Source organism: Pelophylax lessonae (genome assembly GCF_965119305.1).
Source record: "Pelophylax lessonae genome assembly, chromosome: 4".
Taxonomy (NCBI): domain Eukaryota; kingdom Metazoa; phylum Chordata; class Amphibia; order Anura; family Ranidae; genus Pelophylax; species Pelophylax lessonae.
In genome coordinates this window covers 14,982,718-15,006,866 of record NC_138771.1, presented here as the reverse complement: position 1 = coordinate 15,006,866, position 24,149 = coordinate 14,982,718, and the positions used below count along the sequence as shown (strand labels likewise).

At 46.1% G+C, this 24,149-nt stretch overlaps 1 protein-coding gene across 2 annotated transcripts in view; it reads right to left on the bottom strand.

Moving 5' to 3' along the window:
- ITGA11 (integrin subunit alpha 11) overlaps positions 1–24,149 on the bottom strand; it is a 315,267-nt gene that overhangs the window by 19,404 nt on the left and 271,714 nt on the right. For both annotated transcript variants that reach the window (XM_082253001.1, XM_082253002.1), the window contains 5 exons: positions 21,631–21,720; positions 14,345–14,435; positions 10,695–10,805; positions 10,530–10,616; positions 2,381–2,491 (listed from right to left, as the gene is read on the bottom strand). In XM_082253001.1, coding sequence (XP_082109127.1) covers positions 2,381–2,491; positions 10,530–10,616; positions 10,695–10,805; positions 14,345–14,435; positions 21,631–21,720 — 490 coding nt within the window. The remainder of the gene's footprint in view (positions 1–2,380; positions 2,492–10,529; positions 10,617–10,694; positions 10,806–14,344; positions 14,436–21,630; positions 21,721–24,149) is intronic.

Sequence of the window (24,149 nt, the reverse complement as noted above, 5' to 3'; positions counted from 1 at the left end):
CCAAATCCATCCAGAGGGTAAGGTGGGGCTGCTTAAAACCTGGCATAGGTTAACACCTACTGTCTATTTCTGAAGCAGTCAGAACATCGCCTGAATAGACTGAAGAGGAAGATACTCCTAGAACATCTAGGCTACGGTCTCGACCTTTTCAAGTTCGAAAACTGCAAGTGAAGTAGATGAAGAAGGGGATAGCGATGATGAAAGTGTCATTTTCGACTGGTGGTGGCCATCTTGTGAGGGATCTTCTTCTGAACTATCTCCACTCGTTGCTGAGTGGATTTCTGCCCCTCTCCCTAAACGAGAACTTGGTCAGTGGCATAGTCCACCTGTGAGAAATGTGGAGTCGAGGCAGAGGGAAGAAGAGATTATGCTGATCCCTGAGGATCCATTGCCTAATAAAGATGTTTCTGTGGATTCTCCCTCGTCTAGGTTAGGAGAACCTATTGTTGAAGATTCAAACTCCTCTCCCATGGAGTCATTTGAAGATCTATATAGAAGTCAAGGTTCAGAAATATTCACACCTTCTGAGGAAGTGGATTCTTTAGAGGATAGGCGAGAAGTGTCAATGAGTCATGAGACACCAGTGGAAAAAGGTATTACTGAGAATGATAGCGGAATATCTGCTAGATTGCGGAGCGAGATACATCCTCCCAAGAGACTGACCTACAGTACCCTGGGGGAAAGTTCCCGAAGAACAAATCTCTACAGCACAACAGTCCTATGCCATTGACTATTTCTTCTGTTGACAACTTTCAAGAAGAAAGTTCTATTCCACCCACTGACACTATTAAATTGGCTACTGATCTTTTGTTAGCCTTCTGTGAGAGTGACCCAAATTTATCTGATGATATGTACGATAAGTTGCTAGATAGTGATTTCATGAATCAGTTTTCAGTTGCAATGAATGCTACTTAAGATGGTTAATTCAAACTTTTAGTATAGACCAGTTCTTGTCTTCTCTGGAGGACCAAAGATATTCAAGTGGGGGGAGGATGTAGCCTGGTCGCACGGCTGGTGTTGTTCAAACTGTATTTGTTATTAAAGTTCTGCAAAGACAGTGACTTTTTATGGGAAATGTTGTTCTGGGAGGAGCCAGGACCATAGACTGCTATGTAAAGGAGCTCTTCTCCCAGGGAGCAATGTGACCCGCGGAGCCTGCTGGGAGTGTCTTTATAAAGGGGGCGGGATTCATTTTCGCTCTCTTGCCTCGAGGACAGCGTGCTGTGAAGAAGGGGAAGAGCTGCTGCGGATCGCAGAGGAGTAGGCCAGAGGCCTAGTGGCGAACACCGGAGCTGAGGACGACGGTGTGTATGCGGAGGAACCTCGGTAGCGTGACCGAGCGGAAGGACGTCTGACAGGCCGAGAGAGTCGCTGAGCAGAGCGAGGCCTGGCTGCAGTGTGTATTGGGTATACACACGGGTGTGTATCCCGGTATTGGGTGAGAGACATCCAGCATCTACATCTACAGAGATATCTGTCACACACCTAGACTGAGCCAGGGCAGGATTGCCGAACTGTTTGGATAGAAGGGCCATACTGAGTGATAGTATTACCACTGGACACTGCAGTTACACTTAGTGCGAAGTGGATGAACTAGGCCTTAAGGCCTTTTCAGTATTAGGCTGTCTGCCTGAGGAGGAGCATCAAGATCAGTGTCGCATTCATCCTTGTGGATTAAAATTACTGACTACTTTGGGGATTATAACTACAAATCACCTTTATTTGGATTACAATTACTTTCCTTGGATTGACTGAGAATTCCTTACCGGTGAAGACTAGTGAGGCCTCACTCTCCAGGAGACTCTTGCAGTACAGTATAAAGGGGGCCCCCACTAGTACACAGAGTGCACTCTGCTATTTAGGTAGTACAGTTATACTGTTCATTTTACAGTTATTTTATAAGTGTGGTTAACCTTAATTTGCGGTCACTCTCTAATCACTAAAACATTAGTGTGTCTTTGTTGTTGCCGAACACAATCCTCTAGCATATATATGTATGCACATACATTATATATGTATGGCTTGTGTTCCAGATCCTGAGTGCTGAACTCTATTCACATCTTTGGTTGGGGACTCAGGATCTACATCATTGGCAATCTCTGCATTATCTCTGATTCTGTTTGTATACCTTTTTATTTCAAATTTAATAGCAGTAAATTTGTTCTTTCACTGCAATACTTGTGGTCTTATTCATTTAACATGACCGAACAAATAGTGTCAGTTGGGTTGGAGCAGGCTCAGGGCAAAAGAAGTGAAGAGGATATGCTTGCATTAAGCCACTCCCCTGGGAGCAGGGCTACACGTGTTTTGGTTCTCTATATAATTTTGGTGATCTCATGATGGATGATCGCACCTTCTTCATACATCTGATATTCCTTACCGCTTGGAATGTTCTGCTCCACAATCTCCCATGGAGGGTGAGTGTTGCTTCCTGATTGGACGCCAGGCTCATAGTGCAATCAATGGACACAACATCCGAGTTACTGTGATTCTGAAAAAAAGAATATGTCAATGTGCAATTTTTGTCAAAATATTGCTACATCTTTCAAATTTGGTAAAAATTTGTACTAAGCCCCGCATTCACACGGGCTGGGGGGTGGTTAGTAAGCAACCATTAGGTGATAGGGGAGAAAATACACGGCACAAAACCTGCAGAGTGTAATAAGTCAATCCAGAAAGTATATATCATTAGACATAGGATGCTTTTTAGAGGTATCTCACCTCTTCCTCAGCCCAGGTTTTTTTTCAGTAGGGGATACTGCCTGCCAGCGTGCTTTGGGGCACGCTGGCAGGCAGTATCACCTACTGAACGTGACATGGCCTACTTCTTTCGTCATGTTGCAGAGCAACATACATGTGTATAGTACCATCCAGCGACTATTTGTCAGGACCCGGATCTGAACCTGCAATCTCTGCTGTATCTGGCAGTATCTCTTCTTACTGAGCCACCTGAGATGCTAAACAGATCCCTGCCTGATTCCTTAGACAATCTTGCCTTGAATCTTGTTTCTTGTGAACCTTGAACTCTTTGTTCCTCCCATGAACACAGTTAGCAAGCACCCCCTAGGGACACACTTAACACTTTAATCACCCCTGGTGTTAACCCCTTACCAGCCACTGTCATTAGTACAGTAACAGTGCATATTTTTAGCACTGATTATTGTAGTAATGTCACTGGTCCCCCCCCCAAAAGTGTCAGAAATGTCAGGTAGTGGTCCGATAATAAATAAAAATGCCATAAATCTTTCCCCTAGTTTTAGATGCGATAACTTTTGCGCAAACCAATCAATATACACTTTGGGATTTCTTATCACCAAAAATATGTAGCAGAATACAAATTGGCCTAAAATTATGAAAAAGTTAGATTTTTAATTTTTTTTTATTGGATGTGTTTTATAGCAGAAAGTAAAAAAACTGAATTTTTGTAAAATCTTACCGTAAAATTCCTTTCTCTGAGTCCTCCGACAGTCGCTGCCCCTTCCCAAGTCTTCACCAATGGGTATTGACCTTTGCTCCGCAGGAGTAGCTAGGCAACAAGAATTGTTAATAACAAAAGCTTTTAGCATAGACACACCCCTAGGGGCTGTCCCCTCAGTCAATACCTCCCTGCACCAGCATTCCCAACTCAGTTTCAGTAGAATAGCAGTAGAGTACACAAAAACCCCAAAAGAGGGGCGGGGGGCGGCGACTGTCTGAGGACTCAGAGAAAGGAATTTTACGGTAAGATTTTACAAAAATTCCGTTTTCTCTTACGTCCTCCGACAGTCGCCGCCCCCTCTCAAGTCTTCACCAATGGGACGTCCCAAAGCAGTGTAGACCTGAGGGGTTGGAGACGCAGCCGCAGAAAAGCAACGCAGTACCCACATCAGAGAAAGGAACCTTACACACAGTAAGAGAACCAACTGGGCAACAGGAAAAACGTGCTCAACAGGAGCAACAACCCAGGAAAAAACAAGTAACTCAGGGGTAAAACACCCCACAGCCAAGGACCCAAAAACAGGGGTCCCTAAGGCACTGCCGCACTGAGAACTTTACGGCCAAAGGAGGCATCAGCCGATGCCTGAACATCCACCTTATAGTACTTTGAGAAGGTGTGAACGGATGACCAAGTCGCCGCCTTACACACCTGGGCCACAGAAGCCTGATGCCGGAAAGCCCAAGACGTACTCAAAGACCTGGTAGAGTGCGCTTTCACAGGGAAGGGAGGGACCTTCCCCTTCAAGGCATAGGCCTGCACAATGGTTTGTCTGATCCATTTGGCGATGGTCGCAGCCGACGCCGCCATGCCCTTCCGAGGTCCCTCAGGAAGGACAAAGAGGGAATCCGACTTGCGAAAGGATTTAGTGGACGACAGGTAAACCCTGACAGCCCGAACAACATCCAAAGAATGCAAGGCAACCTCCTTCAGATGCTTAGGCTTCGCGCAGAGCGAAGGCAAGACAATGTCTTCATTAAGGTGAAACTCCGAGATCCTTTTCGGAAGAAAGGATGGGTTAGGTCGCAGGACCACCTTATCCTTGTGAATCACCAGGTAGGGAGAGCTGCAGGACAAAGCCGCCAGCTTCGACACCCTGCGAGCCGAAGTGATCGCCACCAAAAAGGCAACCTTTTTGGACAACAGAGACAACGAGATCTCCCTGATCTTTTCAAAGGGAGCCTGTTGTAACACGGATAGAACTAAGTTCAAGTCCCATGGAGGTAAAGGTTCCCTCCTAGGAGGGGCCAAATGTCGCACCCCCTGAACAAAGGTGCTAATTAACGAATTAGACGCCACAGAGCGTTGAAAGAGAACAGCCAGCGCAGAAATCTGACCCTTAATCGTGGCCAACGCCAAACGCTGGTCCACGCCAGTTTGGAGGAAAGCCAACACTCTCGACACCGAGTATGAGCGAGGGGAATACCCCCTGGACTCACACCAGGCAAAGTATGCTTTCCAAGTACGGTAGTAGATTTTTCCTGAAGAGGCTTTCCTAGCCTTGATCAAAGCGGGAATGACCTCAGGGGAGAGACCCCTATCCTTCAGGACCTGGCTTTCAACAGCCAGGCCGTTAAAGCCAGCGACTGTAAAGCAAGATGGAATATCGGTCCTTGAGACAGAAGGTCTTCCCGAAGCGGCAGGCGCCACGGAGCGTCGACTGCCAGATTTACGAGGTCTGCGTACCAAGACCGGCGAGGCCAGTCCGGTGCCACCAGAATCACCGTGTGCGGTTCCGAGGCTAACCTGCGAAGGAGCCTGGACAGCAGCTGAATCGGTGGAAAGGCATACATCAGACGATACTGATGCCAGGGCGCCACTAACGCATCTGAGGCGTCTGCCTGAGGATCGCGCGTCCTTGCCACGAACCTTTCCACCTTGTTGTTCAGACGAGACGCGAACAGGTCCACATCTGGGGGACCCCACTTCGCGCACAACATCTGGAATACATCCGGGTGAAGGGACCATTCCCCCTGGTCCAGGGTCTGGCGACTCAGATAGTCCGCCTGCCAGTTCTCCACCCCCGGTATGTGAACTGCCGTTATCGCCGGGACGTGCGTCTCGGCCCAAGACAGAATGTCGGCCACTTCCCGAGCCGCCCAGGCACTCCTGGTGCCCCCTTGATGGTTGATATAGGCCACCGCAGTGGCATTGTCCGTCTGAACCCGAATTGGACGGCCCCGAAGCCGGTCCGTCCAGCGTAGAAGGCAAAGCTTTATCGCCCTCAATTCCAGAATGTTGATCGGAAGGGAGGACTCCTCCTCCGACCAAGTACCCTGGGCGGACAAAACGCCCAGAACACCACCCCAGCCCGACAGGCTGGCATCCGTGGTGATCACTGTCCACAATAATGGACGAAAAGACTTGCCCCCCGACACCTCCCCCCGACTGGAGCCACCACAGAAGATCCCCTCTGGTGTTTTGGCTCAACGAGATCCGCAGATCCAGGGATTGCGGCCGCCCGTCCCACTCGGCAAGAATCTCCGCTTGGAGACCCCGCGTGTGAAACTGGGCAAAGGGGATCGCCTCGAAAGCCGAGACCATTAAACCTAGACATCTCATGCATGTCCGGAGAGACGAGTGCCTGTTGTCCCTGAGAGACCTGACCTCGTCCTGAAGTGTCTGAAGCTTGTCTTCCGGTAGGAAGACCTTCGCTTGAACAGAGTCCAGAATCATTCCCAGGTAGGGAAGACGAACCGAAGGACACAGAGTCGACTTCGGAACGTTTATGGTCCAACCGAACTCCTGCAGTGTCCGCAGCGTGGTGGACAGGTCGGTCACCAGGCCCTGACTGGCGTTTGACCTTATCAGGATATCGTCCAGATACCCCAAGACAGCAATGCCCTGTGCTCGTAACAGGGCCAGAACCGGTGCCAGCACCTTGGTAAAAACCCGCGGAGCCGAAGCGAGACTGAAAGGTAGCGTCACGAATTGGTAGTGATCCTCCGCAATGGCGAATCGAAGGTACCTCTGGTGACCCCCGAAAATGGTGATGTGCAGGTACGCATCCTTCAGATCGATGGAGGCCATGAATTCTCCCGGACTCAGGGCAGCCACCACTGAGCGCAGGGATTCCATACGGAACTTGCGAACCCGCACAAAGCGGTTCAGAGCTTTCAAGTCCAGAATCGGACGCACCTTGCCCTCCTTTCTGGGCACAGTGAATAGATTGGAGTAAAACCCCCGAAATCTGTCCTGATGAGGCACCGGAACAACCACCCCTTGGGCCCGCAGGTCCCGCACCGCCAGGTGCAGATCCTGCAAGCGCTCCGGAGACAGCTGAAGATTTGAGGGAAAAAATCTGTCCGCCGGCCGAGAGAGAAATTCGATCTTGTAACCAGATCGAACGATTTCCTGAACCCATCTGTCCCGAATGTGGGTCAGCCAAGGTTGTAGAAAACCGCGCAGACGTCCCCCCACCCCAGAATCGGGTGAGGGCGCCCCTTCAGGCGGAATTGGCATGGGAAGTCGAACCGGACTGGCCGGACTTCTGCTTACCCGCCCACGGCTTCTTCTGGGAGCCTTGGCCTTTGAAGGGCTTGCCCTTGGATTGCGACCGAAAGGCACGAAAGGACCCCTGAGAGGACCTAGACGAGGAATTCCCTTTAACACGGAAGGACTTATGCTTGTGAGACTGGGGTAACTGGAGTACTATTGCCCCCTGTAACCCCTTTAATCAGAGTATCCAAAGCCTCGCCAAAAAGACGAGATCCCGCGTAGGGAAAATCCGCCAGAGTCTTGCGAGAAGATTGGTCGACCGACCAACTTTTCAGCCATATCAAACGACGGTTCAGTATCGCCACGCTGGACAGGCGCGCAGCCAACGGAGCTAAATTCAAGTCCGCATCACACAAGTACATGACACCCTGATGGATCTGGTCCACCATAGCCAACGTGGTAGGCGGAGCCGAATCAGCCACCAGGGTGCGCCTGAGCATCTTCGTCCAATCTGCAACAGCCTGTGCCGCCATAATGGAAGCAAAGATAGGCTTCAGCATAGAACCAGCAACCATATAGGCATGACGGGCAAGAGACTCCAGCCTCCTGTCCGTAGGGTCCCGGAAAACCGGGGTATCCTCAGAAGGAACCGCAGTAGCCTTGTTCAAAATGGCCACCGCGTGATCCACCTGAGGCGCCACACACCAATGCTCGTCAGTGGAGGGCGCAAACGGATAAAGCAGTTTAAACTTACTTGGCACAGTAAAGGGCTTCTTTAAATTGCGCCACTGTTCATTAACCGTATGATGAAATTCCGCAGGGCAGGGAAAAACCTGCGCTGATTTTCGAGTTCTCTGCGTTCCAAAAGAGGACACCCTAGCAGGAGGAGTAGGCTCATCCTCTAGGTGTAAGGTATCTTTAATGGAGGCAATCAGCTCATTCATGAGTGCAAGCTCTTCAGGCGAGCCAGGGGGAGAAACATCAGCCCCCTCTACCTCTGCCTCCCCCTCTGACCCCATAAGGTCCAAAGATGAGTGGGACCCCGAGAAGGGTATGCCAGCCACAGCAGCCACATCGCCCTCTGAATCAGAGGAAATGGTTAACCTGGCCCTTTTTGCGGATTGTTCAGCCATCAGCATTTGCACCTGAGACAACAAGGACGCCACCACCGCGGCCAGATCAGCCCCCTCGGGGGGTGCAGCAGCCCCCTAGTCCCCCACCAGGGCGGGGGGAAACTTGCTATCCTGAGAATCCATGCCCCAGCAATGAAAAGGAAAAAAAGGTACTGGCCCTTTAACACCACGGCGAGCGCAGCCCACCATACACTACTGTATGCACCGACCCCGCAGGGATAGAGAACACTGAGCAAGGAATGACAGGACAAAGAAGGTAAAAACCTGGAGAGAGCACAACAGGCTGCTGCCACCGATCGATGTTCCCAGAGAAAGAGGAAGTGATGCAATAGCTGGCTGACTGATATAGCCTATGAGGCTCCGCAAACATGGCCGCCCGGCTGAGGGATGAGGCTACAGGAAAATGGCGCCGACATGTGCTCGAACGAGCGCGGCCTGCCAAAATGGCGGCGAATGGCGCCAAAACACAGCGCTGGACAGGGCCGATCACAGCATATATGCAAAAAAAGTGGCGGAACGCAGCAGCGGCCGCCGCACAACACATGTCTGTACCTAAATCTGCACCCAGAGCATAACTCACAGCAGAGCAGGATGGCCCCCCCTCGCAGCCCACAGGCACAGCAGCCACACAGGGATCTGACAGGGAGCCCGCATCCACACAAACATGGGGGGTTCTACACAGCCACAGACTGACACCCACACAGAAGGTCCCCACACAGAAGGTGCTTACCATACCCGATGGCGTGAGGAGCCGTCTCCAGCGACAAACCGCTATCAAGGCAGACAGGGAGTGCCGCAGCCAGGACGCTTGTGGACTGCAGCCATAGACCGCAGCATGGCGTCCAGTGAGGTAGCCACCTCACAGGCAGCATCCCTGCAGCGAACAGGGATGGGTCGTTCAATGTGCCAGGGCAAACCTAAGCTGAACGCTCGATGGCAGGCTGGGGATCCATCTGGCACTCAGCCCTGAGATCCAGGGCGGCTAGTCCGAGACCCAGCTCCGCATAAACATCTTCGTCCGAAGAACCCTAAACTAAAACTGGCCAAAAAAACAGCTAGTAAAGAAAAGAAAAATACTTTGAAATAAAATCAAAAAGGGTAGAAGGCTGAGACTGACTCCCCAGCACAGGAAAGCCTGCTACTCCTAAGCTAGGCAAGATCAAACTGAGTTGGGAATGCTGGTGCAGGGAGGTATTGACTGAGGGGACAGCCCCTAGGGGTGTGTCTATGCTAAAAGCTTTTGTTATTAACAATTCTTGTTGCCTAGCTACTCCTGCGGAGCAAAGGTCAATACCCATTGGTGAAGACTTGGGAAGGGGCGGCGACTGTCAGAGGACGTAAGAGAAATATTGTTTTTTTTGTTTTTTAGAATTGTCATTCTTTTATTTTTCTGTTTATAGCACAAAAAATTAAAATCGCACAGGTGATCAAATACCACCAAAAGAAAGCTCTATTTGTGGGGAAAAAAGGACATCAATTTTATTTGGGTACAGCATTGCAAGGCCACGCAAATGTCAGTTAAAATAACGCAGTGCCAAATCGCAAAAAATGGCCTAGTCATTAACTGCTTGCCGACCGCCCGCCGCAGATATACTGCGGCAGGCTGGCTAACTTGTACGAATCGCCCATACCTGTACAGCGATTCACCAGCGGGGAGGCTGATTCACGGGTTCCAGCAGAGAGAGAACGATGATCTGCTGTTGTAAACACAGCAGACTATTGTTCTCTCTGGAATGAACACAGAGCGCCTGTGATCCTTCTATATAGGGATCACAGGTCTCTATGGTCATTTCACAAGTCCCTCCCCCCACAGTTAGAAAACACCCCCTAGGCTCACATTAAACCCTTTTATCTCCCCTAAGTTAACCCCTTCCCTGACAGTGTCATTATTACAGTAACAGTGCATATTTTTAGCACTGATTACTGTAGTAATGTCACTGGTACCCCCAAAAGTGTCAAAAATGTCAGTTAGGGGGTCTGATCTGTCCAACGCAATGTCGCAGTCCCGCTAAAAATCACTGATCGCTGCCATTACTAGTAAAAATAAAAATGACATAAATATTTCCCCTAGTTTGTAGACGCGATAACTTTTGTGCAAACCAATCAAAATACGCTTATTGGAATTGTTATTATTTACCAAAAATATGTAGCAGAATACAAATTGGCCTAAAGTGATAAAAAAAAATGATTTTTTTCAGTTTTTTTATTGGATGTGTTTTATAGCAGAAAGTAAAAAAAAAAAAAAACTGCAGAAGTGATAAAATACCACCAAAAGAAAGCTCTGTTTGTGGGGAAAAAAAGGACATCAATTTCATTTGTGTACAGCGTCGCACGACCGCGCAATTGTCCGTTAAAGTAACGCAGTGCCGTATCGCAAAAAATGGCCTGGTCATTAAGGGGGAAAATCTTCCAGTCCAGAAGTGGTTGATAACTTCAGTGTCAGATTCCCCTCCCTTCCCATCACAGGTCTATATAGAAGTTACCAGCTGAGGTATGTGACTGATGTCCTCTTCCGATGGCCTCCTGCGGTAATCTGTGCTATTTCCCCAAATGTTACAGCTTTCATTTCCCTGGAACAGAAGAATTCATTAGTGTTGTAGGAGAGACTAGGGGGATTGTTCTTCCAATAATACGGCCGGACGAGGTACCTGGTCATTGGTCAGCTGTTGTAAGAGGAGCAGACGATTACCACCGCGGGTCGCCACCGGAATGGTGATCTTCACTGTGACATCCTCAGGGAAGAAGCCCAGATTCTGGATCTGTAAAGAACACACATAGGCTTACTGCAGATCCAGAGAGCAAGTTTGTATGATGTGATGTGAACAAAATAATATTAAAACCCGCGCTTGATTAATGTGTACTGATACTACCTGCAGCTGCTGCTCACTTAGGAAAAAGACCAAGTAATCAGTAGGATATTATAAAACAGCACTTCCAGGTGTATAGAAATAAATATAAAGTGCACTAATAATGTAAACTGAATGATTTGATAGTGATAATAACAATAAAGTGCATCAGTGACAAAAAATTTAATATACAATCACATAATTATTTAAAGTGCAAAAATATAATATATATATAAAGTGCCAAATGGGCATTAAGTGCAAAGTGCAAAATATAGTGCAGTCCAAAAAGTTTTATACAGTCCTCTTGAATCAAATAAAGTGCTGAATATCGTGCTCCACACAAAGTGCCAAGTGCTTCCAAAGAAACCCTTTTGGGGATCCACTCACCAGACTTAGGAATATTCAGAGCCATATATATATATATATATATATATATATATATATATATATATATGCTACACCTCCGAATCAACCTTCAGCCTCAAATGCGGGATATTAAACAGCCTTGGTGTCCCCCAGGATATCAATAAGAATGAGCCTTCAATATACCTCCAATTACCTCTGAAACTCCTCCATGCTTAAAATCTCAAACAAAAGAGGGAAGGAGCCAAAAATAGTGAAGCCCGTAGGGTGATTTTATTCTAAAAAGTATTAAAAAGCTACTCACAAACATAAGAAAAGTATCAGCTTTGTATATAGATCAATAGTCACAGTATGCCGATCCACTTCCGGGTACGCTGCCTGCGTGCGTTCCACGGTGGTTTAAGGAAGTGACATTGTGTGACGAGTGTCTCCCAGGAAGTTACGTCGACGCGTCTCACCCGCCTATCTGGGGCGTCATCAAAGACATCTAGGGTAGGTATATTGAAGGCTCATCCTTATTGATATCCTGGGGGACACCAAGGCTGTTTAATATCCCACATCTGAGGCTGGAGGTTGATTCGGAGGTGTAACTGGATATACTGTATATATATATAGCTCTGAATATTCCTAAGTCTGGTGAGTGGATCCCCAAAAGGGTTTCTTTGGAAGCACTTGGCACTTTGTGTGGAGCACGATATTCAGCACTTTATTTGATTCAAGAGGACTGTATACAACTTTTTGGACTGCACTATATTTTGCACTTTGCACTTAATGCACATTTGGCACTTTATATATATATTATATTTTTGCACTTTAAATAATTATGTGATTGTATATTACATTTTTTGTCACTGATGCACATTATTATTATTATCACCAGTGGCGGCTGGTGCTCAAAATTTTTGGGGGGGCAAAAAGAAAAATGTAATAGGTATTGCTTTGCGGCAAAAAATGCGGTAAAAAAATTGCGTTACTTTGAGGTCATGGTACAGGCATGGCACAGGTGATGGTATAGGCATGGCACAGGTGATGGTATAGGCATGGCACAGGCATGGCACAGGTGATGGTATAGGCATGGCACAGGCATGGCACAGGTGATGGTATAGGCATGGCACAGGTGATGGTACAGGCATGGCATAGGCATGGCACAGGTGATGGTATAGGCATGGCACAGGTGATGGTACAGGTTACGGTACAGGCATGGCACAGGTGATGGTATAGGCATGGCACAGGCATGGCACAGGTGATGGTATAGGCATGGCACAGGCATGGCACAGGTGATGGTATAGGCATGGCACAGGTGATGGTACAGGCATGGCACAGGCATGGCACAGGTGATGGTATAGGCATGGCACAGGTGATGGTACAGGCATGGCACAGGTGACGGTACAGGCATGGCACAGGTGATGGCACAGGTGATGGTATAGGCATAAAAAAAATTCCTCCTATTTAAGAACACAGGTCTCTGTATTGATTTTACAAGCCCATTCCCCTCACAGTTAGAAAACACCCCCTAGGCTCACAGTTAACTCTTTGATCGCCCCTGGTGTTAGCCTCTTCCCTGCCAGTATCATTACAGTAACAGTGCATATTTTTAGCACTGATTACTGTAGTAATGTCACTGGTCCCCCCAAAAGTGTAAAAAAATGTCAGTTAGGAGTCCGATCTGTGCGCCGCAATGTCGCAGTCCCGCTAAAAATCGCTGATCGCCACCATTACTAGTAAAAAAATAAATAAATAAATAAAAATGACAATAAAATAAAAATAAAAAAATAAATCTTTCCCCTAGTTTGTAGACATGATAACTTTTGCGCAAACCAATCAAAATATGCTTATTGGGATTTTTTTTACCAAAAAAATGTAGCAGAATACAAATTGGCCAAAAATGATGAAAAAAAATAGTTTACATTTTTTTGGGAATGTTATATAGCAGAAAATGAAAAATATTGTTTTTTTTTTTTTTTCAGAATCGTCGCTCTTTTTTTTGTTTATAGCGCAAAAAATAAAAACCGCAGAGGTGATCAAATACCACCAAAAGAAAGCTCTATTTGTGGGGGGAAAAGGACATCAACTGATGTAAACAAAGCCGCCTGTCATTCTTCCCTGGTGTAACTGCAGAGATCATACGGTCCTGCTATGTAGGATCGTATGTCTCTGTGGTTACATCACAAGCCACGCCCATTTACCGTTAGAATCACGCCCCTAGGGACACACTTAACCCCTTGATCACTAATAAAGTTAACCCCTTCCCTGCCAGTGTCATTTTTACAGTAACAGTGCATATTTATAGCACTGATTACTGTAGTAATGTCACTGGTACCCCCAAAAGTGTCAAAAAATGTTAGACAGGGGTCCAATCTGTCCGCCGCAATGTCGCAGTCCCACAAAAAAATCGCAGATCGCCGCCATTACTAGTTAAAAAAAATAATAATAAAAATGACATAAATCTTTCCTCTAGTTAGTAAACGCAATAACTTTTGCACAAACCAATCAAAATCCGCTTATTGCGATTTTTTTTTTTTACCAAAAATATGTAGCAGAAAACAAATTGGCCTAAAATGTTAAAAAATTTCGATTTTTACATTTTTTTGGGGGAATTTCATATAAAAAAATGTGAAAAATAGTTATTTTTTTCAAAATTGACGCTCTTTTTTTTTGTTTATAGCGCAAAAAGTAAAAATCGCACAGGGGATAAAATAGTACCAAAAGAAAGCTCTGTTTGTGGTAAAAAAAGGACGTCAATTTAATTTGGGTACAGCGTCGCACGACCGCTCAATTGTCCGTTAAAGTCGCACAGTGCCGAATCGCAAAAAGTGGCCCAGACGTAAGACAGCAAAATCCTCCGGTGGTAAAGTGGTTATAGACCACAACATACAGGGGTATACAATGTATGGTTAATTTCATTTGGGTACAGCGACGCACGACCGCGCAATTGTCCGTTAAAGTCACGCAGTGCCGAATCGCAAAATAGGCCCTGGTCTTTGAGCAGGAAAATCCTCCGGGGCTAAAGTGGTTAATAAGCATGAGACGTAAAGCCAGAGAAGGAGAATTTTTGAATGAAAGTCTATTGGCACAAGGCAGTCACTTACCTTAAAAGAGAAGTTGAATGGGGGCCCAATAGCGTTGTATCTGTCAGCTGACCCCAGGGATGTGATCTCATACTGGTCCTCACTGGAGTGTCTGGGGTAGAAGAATAGAGGTGTTAGGAGGTGTTCAGGTCCTAGAATTGCACCCTGTAATATAATGTATGTCTCTAAGGACTCTCCCTGATTGGCAGGCCTGCTAAGAACTATCAGAGATACATGGAGAGACAAAACGTTAATATGTTCCATCTCCAGATTGACTCTCAGATATTTCCTTGATGACAAACACGTGTCACAGTCCATGGATGGAGTCCTACATATAAGATTCCACCCGTGACTGGAAGCTCTTGCACATATCCGGCAGGTAATAGAAGTGGCTATTAATATGACTATGTGTCACAGACGCAGCCAGGCACCCCACTGGAAACGCTCCTCCTGGCTCCTGATTAAAGCACATATTCTTCATTTCACCACTTTCTGCATTCCCAGCCTCGGCTCTACTTGGGGGTCACCCAAAGTTTCTGAACTTCTGCTTCTTTGCATAACAGCTGGAAATCAAACAAACTAGAAAAAAAAAGAAAAACTTCCAATGGTGACACTTGCCTAATACAGACCGGGCCGACTTACAAATGCTTGGAGCTGCTGCCCATAGCAGCCAATCAAATTCCACGCTTCATTCGGAGTGTGATAAATGATTGGTTATTGCCTTTTCTAGTGTTTTCCTTGCTTGCAGAGGCGTAACTAGAACCTTCAGGGCCCCGATGCAAGAAACCATAAAGGGCCCCCCCAGGCCCCTCGCCGGACCCCTTCCCTTCAAGCCTGGGGCTCTTCCCACTGATCCTTGGGCCCTTTACTCTTGTTGTGGGGCCCTTTATTACAGTCCCGCAGGGGGACCATTTCACCAGTTCTGCAGTGGGCCCCCTTCCTGCCCTCTTGGGGGCCTCCCCACGGTGGTGGAATGCCAGGGCCCAGTGGCAAGTGTGACCTTTGTGATCCTGGAAGTTCACCCACTGGTGTCAGTAGTTTTTATTTTTTGGTATTTTAATTGTATTATTTTTTATCATTTTATTTTATTTTTTTTTACAATGCCACTGACTATGACTCTGTCCATTCAGAAAAGGAAGGAGCTGGTAATTTACATATTTACTGACCCCTTCCTGGTTCTCTATTGTGACACATCCCCTGCAGCAGCCGGCAGGAGAGGGGAGGGAGCACAGTTTGGGAGGGGGGTGGGAGGCAGCACAGTGGGGGGGGGAGCACAGTGGGGGGGGGAGGCAGCACAGTGAGGGAGGGGGGGACCAGGGGAGCACACAGGGGCCCAGAGACAGCAGAACACAAGTGAACAGGATAGGAGGGGTGGTTGGGGCAGCATACAGAGGATCCAATCTCCTCCATTTTCCTCCTGCAGCTACAGGAGGAAAAAGGAGGACAGTGAGTTCTCTACATGCTGCCCCCGCCACCCCTCCTATCCAGGTGTACAGGGGAGCCACACAGTCCTCCTGGAGCATGGGGCCCGGTTGCAAATGCAACCCCTGTAGTTACGCCCCTGCTTACTTGGTTTTTGGAAACCAGATCAGACAAAATGTACTTTTCTAATGGGATAGTAGCTAATTAAAATAGGCTGTGATTACAAGCAGTACAAGGCTCAAATATTCTATTGGATATATCAGTGTTTCTCAACCTTTTTTCAGTCAAGGCACCCTTCAAAATTATGGACAATCTCGAGGCACCCTCCACAATTATAGACAGTCTTTAGGCGCCCCCTTCTAAAATGAATGCAGCTCCCTCACTTTTTCTCGATCATTTAACTAATGATACCCCAAAGCTGATGGAGAGGGGCAGGGGAGGGTCAAACAAGGATGATATGAAGGCAACTGACATCCTCCATATCAACTGATGATGTCATTGGTCGTTAGAAGGTTGGCGGCTAGAAGGTTGTAATGGAGTACAATGAAAACCTGTGGCTTTGGGTAACTAAAAGGCAGGTTTTATCCACCCACTGGCTTGTGTACAATTTTCGGGCAATTTTTAGGCATTTCCCCAAGGTACCTTCTGAAGAAACCTTCAGGCACCCAGGTTGAAAAAAGGGCTCTGTGGTATCAGTTTTCTCATTATAGACAACATAAGGAATAACTAAAAGGCAGGTTTTATCCACCCACTGCCTTGTATACAATTTTGGGGCAATTTTTAGGCATTTTCCCAAGGCACCCCTGAAGAAACCTCCAGGCACCCTGGTGGAAAAAGGCTGGGATATATGGCTCTGTGGTATCAGTTTTCTCATTATAGACAACATAAGGAATTGTTAAAAAGGTGTGTGGCTCTCGCGCTATCAAATGAGATAAAGGGGGATAGCCCTGATACAGCGAGCAACACCGATATAGCAAACCCAAACTATTTTAGGCTATAAAAATTGTGAAAAAATGCTGCGCTATGTGGCTGTGGTGATAAATGTTAATAAATAAGTGACGAAACATAAATAATCTTCAATAATATGACAATGGGCTTTGGTGATGTGATATGGCAAATTAAAGCAATAATATAAATTAATAATGGATTGATAATCAATTAAAATTCATTTGCCAATTGAAAAATAAGTAATTGATAAATTAATTTAAAAAATCCTTCACCATGTGATTGGCAGCAGAATACGTGAACAACATGTATTGTGCAAAAAAACATAATATTTAGGTATTCCCTGAAGAAGTCACGTGCTGTGACGTAACGCGTAGGGCACCAGTATACCGGAAGAGATGTGTGAACGAGCTCAGTGCTCGTGGATTCACTGCATTTTAAAGCTTTGCAATAAGTGCTGTTATTCAATAAACCTTACTTTATACAAACAGGATTACGCTATGAAGCTCTACTATTTTTTTTTTTTTCAAATATGTCACGGAGAATAATAAAATTAGAGGAAAGGAGCAGAGAGGATACATTTTATTACAATAGAAGCTACAGCCAAGGAATTCCATCCCATGCTGTTACCTTACAGCAGTAAGGTGAGTGGCTTGAGCACACAGAGGTGTCACCCACACTGAAGATTTTCAGCAATTTGCATTGTAGTCACTGAATTGATCAAATTGAAGACTCACTATTGAATATTATGTATATAGTCACTGTTTTATTGCACAATACATGTTGTCCGCGTTTTCTGCTGCCAATCATATGGGGAAGGATTTTTAAATTAATTTATCAATGACTTATTTTTTAATTTGCATATGAATTTTTATTGATTATCAATCCATTATTAATTAATAATATTGCTTTAATTTGCCATATCACATCACCAAGGCCCACTGTCATGTCATTAAAGATTATTCATGTTACATCACTTAGTTATTAACATTTATCACCACAGCCACATAGCGCAGCACTTTTTCACAATTTTTTTTAACATAAGAATTGTACTTCTATAGGCTGCTGGAGAAGTGATTATATGGTGAAAAGAAACAAAGAAACCGCGCTTTTACATCATAAAATACATATCACAATAGTGAATAAACAATAGACATTAAGATGTTTTTGGATTGGTCAACACTTCCAGCTGATACCACTATCTGGGTAAGGGAAGTCCACATTTTTACTGCTCTACCTATTTTACTGCTGAAGTATTAGCTATACGGTACCATTTATCTCTATATAGATAATATAAGAATCATAAACTTCTTGAGCAGTGGCTTTATGCATTCAGCTCTTTCTATATAATACAACAGTCATATGTCTATAGCAGACATTCTCAACCAGGGTTCCCCCATAGGCAGGGCCGGTGCAAGGATTTTTGACACCCTAGGCGAAACTTAATTTTGCCGCCCCATTGGCTCCGCCCCTGACTCCACCCCTTTGTCAGTGTTAAATGGTTTTATTTAATCCTCTAACTGCTACATCTGCAAGACGGCTTGTTCTTTTAAAAAACGATTGACTTACTAGTAGGATCGGTATGTGAAAACAAAAGCGAGAAAACCTAAAAGCAAGAAAGAAAACTAATGCAGCCACCCATCTAAGAACTAGTAAGCTGCAGTACAATAAATATTTTGCTTTACTTTACCACTTGCCGACCACCCGCCGCAGTTTTACTGCGACAGGCTGGCTAGGCTGCGCAAAACAACATAGCTCTATGTCAATCGTGCGCGTGGTGCTGGGGGCAAGCACGTGCTGCCGTTGGTGCACTCCCCTACTAGGCAGCATGGATGCCATTTCACGGGACAGGCGGTCGTGAATGCAGAAGGGCACCCGCGATCGTTCCCCACTGAGAGAGAAGAACGGTCAGATGTTGTAAACACAGCTGACCGTTCTTCTCTCTGGAATGATCACAGAGCCCCTGTGATCCTTCTATATAGGATTACAGGTCTCTATGGTCATTTCAGAAGCCACCCCCCATACAGTTAGAATCACTTCCCTAGGCTTACATTTAACCCTTTGATCACCCTGGGTTAACCTCTTCCCTGCCAGTCTAATTTTTACAGTAACAGTGCATATTTTTAGCACTGATTACTGTAGTAATGTCACTGGTCCCCCCAAAAGTGTCAAAAATGTCAGTTAGGGGTCCGATCTGTCCGCCGCAATGTCGCAGTCCCGCTAAAAATCGCAGATCACCGCCATTACTAGTAAAAAAAATAAATAAAAATGACATAAATCTTTCCCTAGTTTGTAGACGCGATAACTTTTGCGTAAACCAATCAGAATACGCTTATTGCGATTTTCTTTTACCAAAAATATGTAGCAGAAAACAAATTGGCCTAAAAGGATCAAAATTTAGATTTTTACATTTTTTTTTGGGGAATGTTATATAGCAGAATATGAAAAATATTGTTTTTTTTTCAGAATTGTTGCTCTTTGTTTACAGCACAAAAAAAAAAAAAAAAAAATCCCACAGGCGATCAAATACCACCAAAAGAAAGCTCTGTGGGAAACAAAGGACGTCATTTTTATTTCGGTGACTGCGCAATTGTCAGTTAAAATAACGCAGTGCAAAATCGCAAAATATGGCCTGGTCATTAAGGGGGCAAATCCTTCTGGTCCAGAAGTGGTTAATACCACTTTAAGTGCTGGTTCACACTTGTGTGATGTCAGACATCGCATGTGATTCACACCACATTGCTGCCCAGATCACATGCGATGTCTGTGTGATGTGATTTCAGGCTCAGCCATACAAACTGTAAGGCTGAAATCGCATCACATTTGCACCAAAATGGTGCAAGTCTCAATTTTTGGTCCACACTGGAATTGGATCGCATGGATGTTCACACCTATGCGATCTGATTCCTGCACCATTTCACAGTTTGCACTGCGATCTTTGAACCAATCTGGGGGGGGGGGGGTGTCATTAACCTTACATTGACATCCCCAGTGATTCACAGATCTCAGTGTGAACCAGTGTGCAATTCTGGTGCGATGCGGGAACTGGCACTGAATCGCAGGGTTTCCTGCATTGCACCAGTGTGAACCGGGACTAAGTGCCGGTTCACACTTGTGTGATGTGGGAACGCTGCGAATATGCAGCGTGATCCCGCATCGCATCCGCACCTCTGGCAGTTCACACTGCCATACGCGATACGCAGGGGGTGTCAATTAAATGTTAACGACACCCCCAGTTTGACCCCCAGTTTGATCGCATATCGCAGTGCGATCTGACAGTTCGCACAGAATCGGATCGCACAACTGTGAGCCATCATGCGATCCAATCCTGAGGCATCTCAAAAAATGCCTCCTGTGCGAGTTTGCTGCGGATCCGCTGCGAATTCAGCCATACAAAGTGCATACAAAGTGTATGACTGAACTCGCATCCGCACAGGAGATCGCATGTAATGAAGGAGCAGTGCGCTCCGAATCACATGCAATCAGCGCATCTGCACATATGTGAACTGGCACTTATACATAGGGAGATGATGGGAAGGAAGGAGTTTATTAACATTAATAGAAAGGGGTAAAGGGATTTCCAGTGCTGGCAAAGACATAAAGAGAAGGGTCAGGGAGAGAGAGGGGTGAAAGGGAGAGGGGGGGGGGACTGGGAGAGAAGGGGGGGCAAAGTCTGGAGGGTCTGGTCAGTGAAGGGTTACCTCATTGGAATCATGATCCCCGGGCTCCTTCAGCAGCTTCTCAGTGTAAAGTGTCACCTCTCTCTCTCACTGATGATCATAGAGGCGCGGCACCGGTTGCCTCTGTTCTTCTCGCACATCGCAGACTGTCAGGGACTCGGAGGGAGACCCTGATCAGTCTGCAGAGCCGAATGGAGAGGAGAGGGACAGACTAAGAGGGGGAAATCAGTGGCCAGGCGCCCCACAGGCAGTGCGCTCTAGGCGATTGCCTAACTCGCCTAGTGGTAGCGCCGGCCCTGCCCATAGGTTACAAGGGGTTCCTTGAACTGTGGCTGATTGACCTCCTGTCTGATCATACCTGCATGATTCTGGGTCTAATGCCAATGTAAGGAGCATTCTTCCCACTGACTACCAATGTAAGGAGACATTCTTCCCACTGATCACCAATGTAAGGAGCATTCTTCCCACTGATCACCAATGTAAGGAGCATTCTTCCCACTGACCACCAATGTAAGGGACATTCTTCCCACTGACCCCCAATGTAAGGGACATTCTTCTCACTGACCACCAATGTAAGGAGCATTCTTCCCACTGATCACCAATGTAAGGGGCATTCTTCCCACTGATCACCAATGTAAGGAGCATTCTTCCCACTGATCACCAATGTAAGGAGCATTCTTCCCACTGATCACCAATGTAAGGAGCATTCTTCCCACTGATCACCAATGTAAGGAGCATTCTTCCCACTGATCACCAATGTAAGGAGCATTCTTCCCACTGATCACCAATGTAAGGAGCATTCTTCCCACTTACTACCAATGTAAAGGTCATTCTTCCCACTGATCATCAATGTAAAGGTCATTTTTTCCATTAGCCACCAATATAAGGAGAATTTTTCCCATTGACCAATAATGTAGGGGCCACTGTCCCCTGATGAAGTAGTTTTATCTCCAGACCTGGAAGCATTCCCAAGGGTTCCTCTGGGGTAAAAAGGATGACAAAGGCTGATATATATGATGGGTGAGATAAAAATAGAGACGGTCTTAGCAACAAAAGTAATTTACCACAATATTAAGAATGTAGGTCCTTATGTATAACAGTATCTGACCGAAGAGAAGTAAGACTATGAATGGCTACTATGAGCAGCACAGACGGTTCTTCCAGACATTTTTATACAGGAGACCCTTGTGAAAAGTTTTAGATCAGGGATAACAGGCAACAAAAATCCACATGAAATGAGACAGAAGGTCATCTATGTACCTGGTGAATAGGAGATCCGACTCGTATTTGAGGTTGAAGTTCAGCAGAACCTCGTTATCAGCGATTGTACTCTCCAGTTCCTCACTGTCACTGTAGAGACATGTAATGATAAGCGATTAGTACATAGGGGGTATTGTATAACTCTTGGAGGTAAAGGCAACCTTTCCTGAATCACGGAAGCTGTCATCAGGGCCGCTGATAGGGGGGGACCACCAGCCCTCTTGTAGGGGGCCCGAGCACACAGGGGGGCCCACACAGAGAGGGGGATTAGTGATGGACAACAAATACAGAAATCTTCCTCCAGCACCTGAATCTGATCTGTCCCTCTCCCTGCTATCAGCTTTTATCTGCTGAGAAAGAGACAGTCGTCCCTCACTAATCCCTCTCCCTCTGTGGGCCCCCCTCCCAGCACTGGCTCTAATGTTAGCTCTGCTCCTGAGTATATCTGTAACTTTGTTTCTCTCTCTGTGTCTCTCTGATCACTGAGCTCCAACTGTCCAGCCTGTATATTTTTCTCATCTCATCTTCATTTTTATTTATTAACATAGTTTTTTCTTTTAGATTTAGCAGGAATTATGCAAGTTATGTTATATCTGGATCTGATAATAGGGATTTTGTTGTAATTTTAGCTAAATATACCTTTAATATTTTCTTGGCGGGGCCCTGCCAGGTAGTCTGTACGGGGCCCCACGATTTCTAACAGCAGCCCTGGCTGTCATTGCTGACTTCTGGTTTTGCAAATAATATTGAAATCACTATTATCACATAGAATTTATATCGGAACAACAGTTTTTGTAGAAATAAAGAGAGACAGCATAGTCACAATGCAATTCAATACAAGAGCGTTAGGAGGGCCCTGCTTGTGAGAGCTCACAATCTAAAAGGGAGGGGCAAATGACACAAACAATAATAAGTGTGCCTGATGAGTTGATAGAGAAAGTAAATGTTTAGTTATTAGGTGGAGGTTGGATAGACTTCCCTGAAGAGATGAGTTTTCAGGGATCACCTAAATGTGTTCAGGGTAGGAGATATCTGAATGGATTGGGGTAGGGAGTTCCAAAGGAAAGAAACAGGCCCTGATGAAGTCCTGGAGGTGAGAATGGGAGAAGATGATGAAGGAACTAGAGAGTAGGAGGTCTTGGGGGTGCAGAGAGGACGGTTTGGGTTATAGACAAGGTTGGTAATGTGTCTGGGGGCCGAGTTGTGGATGGTTTTGTATGCTGTTGTTAGTACTATTGCACAGAGCATGGAAGTGTAACATCTTTTTCTTTTTTTTTTTTTTTTTTAGCGAAAACAAAATCTGCATTCAATATCACAATAATATAACACATCATCTACACACTATGGGGTATTTTTATTTCTTTTTAGTTATTTACTTTTTTTTTTCTAGTAATGGCGGCGATCAGAGAGTTATTGCGGGTCTGCGATATTGCGGCGAACATTCGGACACTAACTGACACTAACTGACACTTTTTGGGAACCAGTGACACGAATACTGCTACAGTGCTAAAAATATGCACTGTCACTGTACTAATGACACTGGCAGGGAAGGGGTGATCAAAGGGGTAACTGTGTGCCTAACCAATGTTTTAGTACATTGTGGGAGGTGCTTTTACTAGGGGAAGGCACGGATCCTAGTTCCTGCTTTGCAGAGACACAGGATCCGTGCCTTCCCTCCCGTCAGAATGGCAATCTGCCTTGTTTACATAGGTACGCTGATGAGCGGCGGATATTGAGTCTGCAGTGCCAGCTAAACGGCTCCTGCTGTGTGTAATCACAGCAGATGTGAGCCGCTGACGGCGCAATTTTGCACCCCCTACCTGGAAGTGCAGGATCACGTCTATATACACGCAGTGCCGGGACAAGGTCATCCAGCGCCCAGGGCAAAGATGCCAAACTGCTCCCCCCCCTTCCCTTAGGGTTAGGGTCAAGGCGCCCCCCATCCCTGCAATAAACCATTGCGCCCAGGGCATCCTCCCCTCCTGCCCACCCCTTGTCCTGGCCCTGTATACACGTGATCCTGTGCACAGCTCCCATCCTGTAGCAGTAATACTGCTATAGGGTAGTCGCTAAGTGGTTAAACTTGCTCGCAAATTGACTATTTTAGAAGAGTCATGCCTAGCACAACCCCCTCTCTCCTTACATGTCATAGCCCTCTCCTCTTCCGGAAACGCCAAATTACTCTCTGTGCTGGCCCAGCTCCTCTACCCATCCCCTCACCTCCCAACATAACCTTTTATTTAGCAGCCGCAGGAAGAGCGAAGAGGAACACTATACAGTTTTAGGCCTCATGCACACTGGTTTATTGTAAATGCTGTTTCTCCAGAGAGGAGAAAATCAGAATTAAAAACTTACCTGTGCGATTTCAAACCAGTTTCGGTGAGTTTAGCAGCGTTTGGTGTTTGAGCGTTTATTTATTTCATTGGCCAGAATTTCAAACCACTTGCTGACCAGCAACCACACATATACTGCGACAGGTCGGCTCTATTACGCAAAACGACGTAGCTGTACGTCGTTTC